This window comes from Squalius cephalus (assembly GCF_949319135.1).
Source record: "Squalius cephalus genome assembly, chromosome: 5".
In the NCBI taxonomy this organism is placed as follows: domain Eukaryota; kingdom Metazoa; phylum Chordata; class Actinopteri; order Cypriniformes; family Leuciscidae; genus Squalius; species Squalius cephalus.
In genome coordinates this window covers 50,603,937-50,616,436 of record NC_137126.1, presented here as the reverse complement: position 1 = coordinate 50,616,436, position 12,500 = coordinate 50,603,937, and the positions used below count along the sequence as shown (strand labels likewise).

The window sequence follows — 12,500 nt, the reverse complement described above, 5'->3', positions numbered from 1 at the left end:
CACAGTAAACAGTAAACTGGCCTGTCAATCATCTTATCACAGTAAACTGACCTGTCAATCATCTTATCACAGTAAACTGACCTGTCAATCATCTCATCACAGTAAACTGACCTGTCAATCATCTCATCACAGTAAACTGACCTGTCAATCATCTCATCACAGTAAACTGACCTGTCAATCATCTCATCACAGTAAACTGGCCTGTCAATCATCTCATCACAGTAAACTGACCTGTCAATCATCTCATCACAGTAAACTGACCTGTCAATCATCACAACGATGACCGGGTGCTCGGCGATCATGTACCCCGCGCTGGAACAGCCTTTCCTCGGCTATAGTCGTTCTGACGTTCGCCGCTTTCGCTGGCGTCTCTGTAGTGGTTAAACATGAGATATAATTCGTCTTGTGCATATCTAACGGGCGATTTTTGGTCTCGTGAATCTATAATTTATTCCCTGGCCAATCGTTTTGGCTGAGGGGAAGTTTCATAACTTTATAAGCTATTTAACATTACCGTTGGTTTTACTAGAGCGCTGACTTTGTGTGTTTGACTGAATTGTTTGCTTTATTTGTATAGCTTCTTATACCTTTTACTTATACTTTTATAATGGCTAATATTGATAAAAGTGAAATGTAACAAAAAGAGACTGGGTTGAGTTTTGTCATTTTAAATTTTAATACAACGAAGATGATCTGTAATGGTGTTTACTGCAAAATCTGTTGTTTAGTACAAATGCACATATTGCCTGGACCATATTAAAATGTTCAATATTTTTATATTATATTTAAAACGAAAAGAGGCAGGTTTGTGTTTTATATTTCGTTTTGTTATAAATAGGCAAGCGTTATGTGCAGTGAATATAATCAATACGCGTTGCCTGAACCACATTTGTGTGGCTATAATGTTTAAAATTTCTTTAAATGAAAACGAAAAGAGATAGTGTGGTGTTTTATCACATATTTTGTTGCCTAAAATATACAGAGATAACCGGAGTAGCAGAACGAGCTGAGTGACGCGCGCTGCGTCAGAAGGTGGGCGGGGTTAGGATTTCCCAAGATTTTCCATGATGAAAGTGACCAATCATAAGAGGGTCAGTGCCCTCCTTGGTTTCCGCCCCCAAATTGTCAAAAGTCATGTAGACTCGAGCGAGCAGAAATCCACTGCGCGAGCAAAACAGCACTCCGCGAGCAGGATTCCACTGTACAAGCAGAGTTAACCTATGAGAGTATGCCAGGCACTCGCTCGCAGCTACCTGTACACCTCTCGGTTGTTTAATGTGTGCGCGAGTACTTTTATCATGCCAGCTGAAGGTTCATTTTTGCGCGTGTGAAATAACATAATGTGCTCGTGAGCATGTCTTACACGCTCATAACATTTGACTAAAAAATTACGCCATACACCCCTATCATGTTCTCATGCTGTGTGTGTTGAGGTTTAAATATTTCATTCATATCATTCATTATAGATCATTGATCACATGGAGCAGAGATAATGAAATCTGAGCAGTTCATCAACATATAATTATCTGCACTGAACAAATATATCCTGTTCTTCCTCAGTGTTTCTGTCTCGTTCTCCAGCACAAACATCTCAACATTCTCAAATCAAGACACACTTACTGGAGAAACAACGTGACTGAAGATATTAAGACTTGATTAATGAAACATTTATCAAAATGAAGTGAGTTTGAGTTTAAAACGAGAACAAATAACAGTGGAGTCAGAACAATAATCTCAATCCAAAGGGAAAACCGGTTTATTTTTCTGACTCCACTGTCAGATATTAGTTCTCGTTTTAAACTCAAACTCTCTTCATCTTGATTTATTAATCAAGTCTTAATATCTTCAGTCATTGCTTCTTCTCCAGTAAATGTGTCTTGATGTAAGAAAGTTTAGATATTAGTGCTGGAGAACGAGAAACACTGAGGAAGAACGTGTGTGAACGCTGTGATTCTTTATAAAAGTGAATGAAATGAAATGTAATTTTAAATTGGCTTCCCGTTTGTTTATTCATTACTAAGAAGAATATAATGTTTCATTTATAAGGCGACTAATATGAAAACAAATGAGGTGTGAATTGAATTTCATCTGCGGTCGCATGACAAAAGACGCAACGACGAATCGCAGATTTTAATATTCATAAGAAGGTGCGGCTAGTTCAGCGATCATGAATCCTTAATGAGGGTTTGTTCAAGATCAAACACGCTCACATGTGTTCATGTTTTATTTATTCTATTTTTCTGTGATTACCCAGAGTTTACGAGTTCAGTAAAGCGCTTCGAGCCGCTGGATGCTCTGCAGAATATGCTTTTCTCACTCAGTGTTTATGACTGGTTTCCAGTCCAAATATCCAAACATTCTTAAATCAAGATGCATTTACTAGAGGAGTGAAATAACATAAGATATTATGTCTTGTTTTCTGGGGAAATAAATCAAAATGAAGAGAGTTGTTGCTTATTAAAAGCAAAATTAGATAGATTATTAAACAAGATTTTTTTTTCCCCCATTGGCAGATAATTTTGCTTGTTTTAAGCAACAACTCACTTAATTATGATTTATTTCCCCAGAAAACAACTATGTCATTTCACTCATCTAGTGAATGCATCTTGATTTAAGAATGTTTAGATATTTGGACTGGAAACAAGACAAAAACACTGAGTGAGAAAAGCATGTTTTGCAGTGTGGAGAAAATCTCTTTTGTCCTCTGAGCGTTGAAATCATTCTGCCCTCCTTTACCTCCATTCTGGACAGAAATAAGGCCACGTCCTTATCAATATTTCACATGAAATCCACAGGTTGCCATGGCAGCGATATTGAACCCCCAGTCTGGCTGGCCAGAAGGAAAAGGAGAAACAAATGGAAAGAGGAAAAAGAGCATCTTCTGTTTCTTTGTTCAGGGATTTCAACATCTTTCAAAGCCTCGATCAGAGACACCTCTGGATTAATCTCATGTGCAGATGTTGTTGTTGCTGTGTTCATCGATCTTGATTTGTTTGGCGTTTTTTTAAATGCTTGAAGTCTCAGGTGTACGTACCGGTGTAAAGTGTGTGTGTGTGTGTGTGTGTGTGTGTTTCAGAGCCCAGCTCTCATTACGTGATCTCTCTGAAGGCCTTCAATAACGCGGGTGAAGGAGTTCCTCTCTACGAGAGCGCCGTCACCAGATCCATGTCCGGTGCGTCACACTTCATATCATTCCAGACGGTGTGATTATAGTCATGTTCCCGTATATATGATCAAACTCCTTCAGTTTCAGCTGGAGAAACATCTCAGGAGATATTCAACCTGTGTCTTCATATTTATGTTCGGTACACTCTCAGAAAAAAAAAGTACAAAAGCTGTCACTGTGGCAGTGCCTTTTCAAAAGGTACACCTTTGTACCTAAAGAGTGCATATTAGTCCATCAATGGTACATATTAGTTCCAAAAGTGTACATATTAGTTCCAAAAGTGTACATATTAGTACCAAAAGTGTACATATTAGTCCCTCAAAGGTACATATTAGTACCAAAAGTGTACATATTAGTACCAAAAGTGTACATATTAGTCCCTCAAAGGTACATATTAGTACCAAAAGTGTACATATTAGTCCCTCAAAGGTACATATTAGTACCAAAAGTGTACATATTAGTGTACATATTAGTACCAAAAGTGTACATATTAGTCCCTCAAAGGTACATATTAGTACCAAAAGTGTACATATTAGTGTACATATTAGTACCAAAAGTGTACATATTAGTACCAAAAGTGTACATATTAGTGTACATATTAGTACCAAAAGTGTACATATTAGTTCCAAAAGTGTACATATTAGTACCAAAAGTGTACATATTAGTGTACATATTAGTACCAAAAGTGTACATATTAGTGTACATATTAGTACCAAAAGTGTACATATTAGTTCCAAAAGTGTACATATTAGTACCAAAAGTGTACATATTAGTGTACATATTAGTACCAAAAGTGTACATATTAGTGTACATATTAGTACCAAAAGTGTACATATTAGTTCCAAAAGTGTACATATTAGTACCAAAAGTGTACATATTAGTACCAAAAGTGTACATATTAGTGTACATATTAGTTCCAAAAGTGTACATATTAGTACCAAAAGTGTACATATTAGTACCAAAAGTGTACATATTAGTGTACATATTAGTTCCAAAAGTGTACATATTAGTTCCAAAAGTGTACATATTAGTACCAAAAGTGTACATATTAGTTCCAAAAGTGTACATATTAGTACCAAAAGTGTACATATTGAAAAGTGTACATATTAGTACCAAAAGTGTACATATTGAAAAGTGTACATATTAGTACCAAAAGTGTACATATTGAAAAGTGTACATATTAGTACCAAAAGTGTACATATTAGTTCCAAAAGTGTACATATTAGTACCAAAAGTGTACATATTAGTCCCTCAAAGGTACATATTAGTACCAAAAGTGTACATATTAGTCCCTCAAAGGTACATATTAGTACCAAAAGTGTACATATTAGTGTACATATTAGTACCAAAAGTGTACATATTAGTACCAAAAGTGTACATATTAGTGTACATATTAGTACCAAAAGTGTACATATTAGTTCCAAAAGTGTACATATTAGTACCAAAAGTGTACATATTAGTGTACATATTAGTACCAAAAGTGTACATATTAGTGTACATATTAGTACCAAAAGTGTACATATTAGTTCCAAAAGTGTACATATTAGTACCAAAAGTGTACATATTAGTGTACATATTAGTACCAAAAGTGTACATATTAGTGTACATATTAGTACCAAAAGTGTACATATTAGTTCCAAAAGTGTACATATTAGTACCAAAAGTGTACATATTAGTGTACATATTAGTACCAAAAGTGTACATATTAGTGTACATATTAGTACCAAAAGTGTACATATTAGTTCCAAAAGTGTACATATTAGTACCAAAAGTGTACATATTAGTACCAAAAGTGTACATATTAGTGTACATATTAGTTCCAAAAGTGTACATATTAGTACCAAAAGTGTACATATTAGTACCAAAAGTGTACATATTAGTGTACATATTAGTTCCAAAAGTGTACATATTAGTTCCAAAAGTGTACATATTAGTACCAAAAGTGTACATATTAGTTCCAAAAGTGTACATATTAGTACCAAAAGTGTACATATTGAAAAGTGTACATATTAGTACCAAAAGTGTACATATTGAAAAGTGTACATATTAGTACCAAAAGTGTACATATTAGTTCCAAAAGTGTACATATTAGTACCAAAAGTGTACATATTAGTCCCTCAAAGGTACATATTAGTACCAAAAGTGTACATATTAGTACCAAAAGTGTACATATTAGTTCCAAAAGTGTACATATTAGTACCAAAAGTGTACATATTAGTCCCTCAAAGGTACATATTAGTACCAAAAGTGTACATATTAGTCCCTCAAAGGTACATATTAGTACCAAAAGTGTACATATTAGTGTACATATTAGTACCAAAAGTGTACATATTAGTACCAAAAGTGTACATATTAGTGTACATATTAGTACCAAAAGTGTACATATTAGTTCCAAAAGTGTACATATTAGTACCAAAAGTGTACATATTAGTGTACATATTAGTACCAAAAGTGTACATATTAGTGTACATATTAGTACCAAAAGTGTACATATTAGTTCCAAAAGTGTACATATTAGTACCAAAAGTGTACATATTAGTACCAAAAGTGTACATATTAGTGTACATATTAGTTCCAAAAGTGTACATATTAGTACCAAAAGTGTACATATTAGTTCCAAAAGTGTACATATTAGTACCAAAAGTGTACATATTAGTACCAAAAGTGTACATATTAGTTCCAAAAGTGTACATATTAGTACCAAAAGTGTACATATTAGTACCAAAAGTGTACATATTAGTACCAAAAGTGTACATATTAGTACCAAAAGTGTACATATTAGTACCAAAAGTGTACATATTAGTTCCAAAAGTGTACATATTAGTACCAAAAGTGTACATATTAGTTCCAAAAGTGTACATATTAGTACCAAAAGTGTACATATTGAAAAGTGTACATATTAGTACCAAAAGTGTACATATTGAAAAGTGTACATATTAGTACCAAAAGTGTACATATTGAAAAGTGTACATATTAGTACCAAAAGTGTACATATTGAAAAGTGTACATATTAGTACCAAAAGTGTACATATTGAAAAGTGTACATATTAGTACCAAAAGTGTACATATTAGTTCCAAAAGTGTACATATTAGTACCAAAAGTGTACATATTGAAAAGTGTACATATTAGTACCAAAAGTGTACATATTGAAAAGTGTACATATTAGTTCCAAAAGTGTACATATTAGTCCCTCAAAGGTACATATTAGTACCAAAAGTGTACATATTAGTACCAAAAGTGTACATATTAGTACCAAAAGTGTACATATTAGTACCAAAAGTGTACATATTAGTACCAAAAGTGTACATATTAGTTCCAAAAGTGTACATATTAGAAGCCTTTTGAAGGGCACTGTCCCAGTGACAGCTTTTGTACCTTTTTTTCTGAGAGTGTATTTGCAGTAATAACTTTATCTGGACAATAACTCTATTCTAGAGTTCCTGTAAAGCCTAAACAATCTCTGTTACTGTGATCTCCTGTTGTCACTGTAAAGCTGCTGTGAAACTATATTGTTATATAGTTAAAGCGCTGTATAAATGAAGGAGACTGGACTGTGAAATGCTGCTTTTCTTCAACCGGAGACCAGATGACAAATATATGAAATATATGAATATTTTACTAATGTTCTCATAAAGTTATTTCTGAATGTTCTCAGAATGTCCAGTATTTTTTATGTTTTAAAAATGTTAAGAGGACATTCCATTTGCAAACATTATGGGAACATTACTTTTGAATGTTCTCTGAAACATTAAAGAGATAACTCTGAACGAACGTTCTATTAATGTTCCTGGAAGAATGTTGTATGAAGAGTTCAGATGTAAAAGCCTCTAAGTGCCATCTGAAATTTTCTTCTAGAATAATCATTTTTATAAAGCTTGTATATTAAAGTTCAGTAATTTCACTTAAATGATAATTAATAGGTAATTTGCATTGCCATTTAAGTGAAATTATTGAACTTAAATATACAAGCTTCATAAAAATGATCATTCTAGAAGAAAATTTCAGATGGCACTTAGAGGCTTTTACATCTGAATTATACATATATATATATATATATATATTTATATACCATAAGCATTATGCATATATATATACAGGGTGTTTCTGCAACTACGGGCACTTTTGACTATCCCAATTTAAAAAAAAATCAACCTCTATGAATTTCAATTTTAACCATCACAGTCTGTAATACATATAAAAATGTACACAAAATAGAATGTAGTCGTTAAGATTTTAATCTGGAACATGTTTATTTTTTATGTTTTTCGGGTCATCTTCTTCCGCAACATTACAATAACGTTCATTTTATAATTTTTTCTTTAGTAATTTCTATAAAAAAATTAATATATTTAAATAGCTTTTTCAAATTTGATGCAGTTTTGTAAATACTGATATTAAAAAATAATATACAAAATAGGGAATTTCATGTTTTTTTCAATGCCATGTAAAAAATTTACTGTAACCTTAGATGTCAATTGTTTCCATACACACAAAAGATAACATAATTAACTTTTTATGACAGATGTTGCAATTTCAAAGTGTTAATCATCTCAACTTAAGTGTAAAAATATTTTTTTTGCAAATGAAAATGTAAAAAAAATTAAAATAGAGCAGTGCTGCGGTAATGACATCTTGTGTCGGTAAGGACAAAATTAAATTTTTTAAGTAAAAAATGGCATGTTTATATATATACTAATATATATACACTAATATATACTTCAGTACAAATAATATACTGAATATTTGTAATTTAATATACAGTAAACCTTGAATTTGTCTCTACCGCAACACAAGGTCTTTACCGCAACACCTAAATTTGCTGCGGTAAAGACATGTTGCGGAAATGACATTTGTGCTAATATTTTAGCTAATTGGCAGCTAGCAAGCCCTACCACATTAGTTTTGACTCTTAGCATCTTAATATACATGAATTCAACAGTAATATACATTTATTTTTAAAATGTACTTCAAAATACACAATTATTAAGCTGAATGGTAAGGACGCACAATAAATACTAGAGCAGAAAAGATGATGGTATCTTGTGAGTGAGGTAGTGTGGTGGCCCAGTCTGTCAGCAATGTGCTCAAGTGATCATTTCTGTTTCCATAGAAACTAGACTTGTTTGTGTTCGATAAAATTTCATAATAAAAGCTTTTTTTCATTGTTGCGGTAAGGACTCAAAAGTGTGGGACAGGCACATTTAGTTAAAAAAATCATAAAAATGATCAGTAAATAATACAAAGAATTTTAAGATGCTGTAAATGAATCTGTATATTAAACAATTCCATTTGAAATAATGTCATATTGCAAAAGAATGAGCTAATTTTAAGTATCTCAACATTGACACCACGGGTGTGGGACATGAGCAAAAATAAGTGTTTGGACCTATAAATGCTTCATAATTTTACATTAAATCATATTATTTATTCATTATTTTTTATGTCAAAGTGTGTATTGACACTACGTTAATATTTATGAAACATCAAATGACAAATTTCACTCCTGGGACTTAAAAGTGCCCGTAGTTGCAGAAACACATGCAAATATTTCTTAAATATATACATGCATACTGTATGTGTGAACTTATATATACAAAATGATTATGCACACTACACACACACATATATTATGTAAACACAAACTTTATTTTGGATGTGATTAATCGCGATTAATAGATTAGTTGCCCAGCACTAGTTTAAAATTAGGCTGTTTTTATTTTATTTTATTATATTTTTTAATGTTTTTTCTTGGTTATGTGAAACATTCCATTTGATCATTTTTTAAACATTATGGGAACGTTTCAGAGTGTTTCATTCAAAAGTAACGACGTATAGATAATGTTATTATGCTAACGTTCTGAGAACATTATTAAAGACCACAATACTATGAAAATGAACAAACATTTTATTAACGTTCCTGGAAGAACCTTGAGAGAACCTTCTGATTTCTGTGAAGGGTTAGCCGTGAGATGTTGCTTCGTTCGGAAAGCTGTAGTTAGTGGGTCTGAAGTGGTTCAGTCTGTGGTTTATCCGATCATATCAGTGACGGGTTCATAAATCTGAGCTGATGATGATCGATGAGTGATAGAGAGATGAGTTCTGTGTTCTTGTTTCTGGACTGACTGTCTTCCCTCTGTGGACTGTAGATGTATCCTCTTTACTCGGTGAATCTCACGACTACACTCATATTTCACCCCAGAATCAACACAAACACAGAAACTAGATTTAGCATGAGGAAAATTAAGCTAATTTCTGTGCATATTTCACACAAATTGTCTTTCACTCTGCAAACAATCCTGTTCTTCCTCAGTGTTTCTGTCTCGTTCTCCAGCACTAATATCTGAACATTCTTACATCAAGACACACTTACTGGAGGAGAACAATGACTGAAGATATTAAGACTTGTTTAATGAAAAATTAAGGGAGTTTGTGCTTAAAATTGGAGTCCAATGGAGTCAGAAAAATATTAAGATTATTTTTCTGACTCCATTGGCAGATATTAGTTCTTGTTTTAAGCACAAACTCACTTCATTTTAACACATTTTTGACTAAATATCTTCTTTCATGTTGTTGCTTCTTCTCCAGTGGAAAACGAGACAGATGATAGTATATAAATATACATGTGCAGTGCATGCATTAATTTAGTCAGCATGAATTAAATGAAACATGAATACTATCTTGATGTATATTTATAAATGTACTTTACAATATAAATGACGGTTGTCTGATTAAGGTTATGAGTAATGTAGAATATTGCTGGTTGGTGTTGAAATATCGTTGATGTTTGCTGAGATTCACCCTGTGCACTAAAAACTGGTAACCTTAAACCAGTTACTCGCAAAGAAACCGCTAGTTGCACATTGAAATAAACATGACATTTTTTATAGTGTAACATAAGCTAAATGATCTGGTTCAATGCCTAATGCATCAGGAAAACTCATTCTGAGGGGTTGGTCAGGGATAAATAACTCTGGAATTGCAGGTTACCAGTTTTTCCAGAGTAGCTCTTCTAAACGTCACTCTCTAGATCTCAATGTTCTGCTTTTGTCTCTCTCTGTCACTCCATTCTCCCTCCTTTATTCCTCCGGTCCGCTTTCATCTCTGGTCACTTATGATTTATGATCTGCATAACCCTGATCTCACACACACACACACACACGCAGACCCCTCAGACCCGTCCGATGACGATCTCTTCCATCTGTTTGATAAATTCCCCACCCCTGTCCCAGACACCTCCACTCCCATGATTCCTCCTGTAGGTGTTCAGGCCGTGCCGCTCACGTCAGACTCGGTGCGGGTAAGTTGGGCCGACAACTCCATTCCCAAAAACCAGAAGTCTCCGGAAGTGCGTTACTACTCCGTCAAGTGGAAGACCAGCCACTCCACCAGCGGAAAATACAAGGTGAATACCGCGGTGAACTGATTTAGGAATTAGCCGGTACACTGGGAAAAAAATATCGTGATTTTAACGGTAAAAGACTGTAAAAACGCTACGGTGAAAAACTGTTAATTGGTTTGCAGAAAGTTTCCGCACTATATACGGTGATCTAACTGCACATTTAATGTAATTTTACAGTAAATCCATTAAATTTACAGTTTTTGGAAGTGAAAAAGAACAAGTCATTGAATAATTTACAGTGAAAAACCGTAAATTGACATTCCCACAATTCCCTGCGTGACACTTCACATCTGATGTATTTTTGTTGAAATAACTGTTTCTTCATAGCTTTTTCATCAGTGATGTACATTAGGGTTTTATGTTACATTTAATGTTGTTAAATTAGTGTTTATTGCATTTTTACACTGTCATGTGTGTTTAGTGTGTGTGTGAGTGACACTGTGCAGCTTCTGTATATTAGTATTAACTCTCTTGTGGAAAAGCTGCTTGTGATGAGCTTTGATTGATCATGTGACTCTCATCTCCACTGTGATTGGTGGATGTCAGAGTATTACAATGGTACAATATACAGGGTGGGCAATTTATATGGATACACCGTAATAACATGGGAATGGTTGGTGATATTAAAGTCCTGTTTGTGGACTTCTAAATGGCCACCATGGTCACCACCCATCTTGAGGAGTTTGCCCCCTCACATATACTAATGTGCCACAAACAGGACTTTTATATCACCAACCATTCCCATGTTATTACGGTGTATCCATATAAATGGCCCACCCTGTATATACTTCAATATATCTGTAAATGAACATTATATCAGATAAACAGTGAAATACAGTTTTTTACTGTAAATGTAAGTTAAGTCTGTAAAACCTAAAATGTTGCTACCGTATTTTTAACAGTAAATTTTTTACGCCGTTTTTTTACCGTACATTTTCTTTACAGTGTACCATAATATACAACCTTAGTATCAGATCAGACCTTTTTTGTGTGAGATATTACAAAGAATGGTCTTGACCGTGTGTGTGTGTGTGTGTGTGTGTCAGTCGGCTGATACGACGGCTCTCAGTCACACCGTCACGGCTCTGAAGCCGAACACAATGTACGAGTTTTCTGTAATGGTGACCAAAGGCCGCAAGTCCAGCACATGGAGCATGACAGCGCACGCCACCACCTATGAAGCAGGTACACACACACACACACACACACACACACACACACACACTCACACACACACACACACACGTGAGAATAATCAGATGGACTGAAGCAGCTTTCAGGTTTTTAAACAAATTTCCAGCAAAAACAAATATTATTTTAGCCATAAATAACTATCATGGAATTATTGATAGTGTAAGAAACTGGTGTTAATAAGCTAATAACTTCAGTTAATAAGAACTGATGAGAATGTAAACGTGTCCCTTGAAATGCAATGCAAGTCGCTTTGGATAACAGCGTCTGCCAAATGCGTAAATGTAAATGGTAATAATTAAATAAATCATAAAAATGTCAAATTAAAAATAATAAATAATTTTTTAATAAAATCAATCAAAATAAAACTTCATGCATACTAAAACTTTAATAAGAAAAATGTCAAATTAAAAATGAAAACATAATTTTAAAATAAAAAATAAAACACTTACTAAAAAACATTTAGTTTTATGTTTTCACCTGCGTGTCATGTGACCATTAGCAGACAGCAATCGAGAACATGTGAATGTGTTGATAAATTATTGAATTATCATTAAAAAATAATAAGGGGTTCAGCTGACAGATTAAGGTATAATTACTCAGGCATTTATGACATGACTCACGCTGTGTTCGTGACACACACACTCCTGCATAAACACAGTTCTTCACGATAGACACGGTTATCACTGAACACATTAGACGTAGGATCACACACTCATATCTGTAATTACGCTGTTTAATTA

General features: G+C 33.7%; 1 protein-coding gene across 1 annotated transcript in view; it reads left to right on the top strand.

Annotated features, from left to right (window-relative positions):
- The window catches only part of dcc (DCC netrin 1 receptor), a 254,820-nt gene that overhangs the window by 197,765 nt on the left and 44,555 nt on the right, over positions 1-12,500 (top strand). The window contains exons 16-18 of the mRNA XM_079871545.1: positions 3,077-3,172; positions 10,397-10,569; positions 11,613-11,751. Of these exons, the coding sequence (XP_079727671.1) occupies positions 3,077-3,172; positions 10,397-10,569; positions 11,613-11,751 (408 nt within the window). The remainder of the gene's footprint in view (positions 1-3,076; positions 3,173-10,396; positions 10,570-11,612; positions 11,752-12,500) is intronic.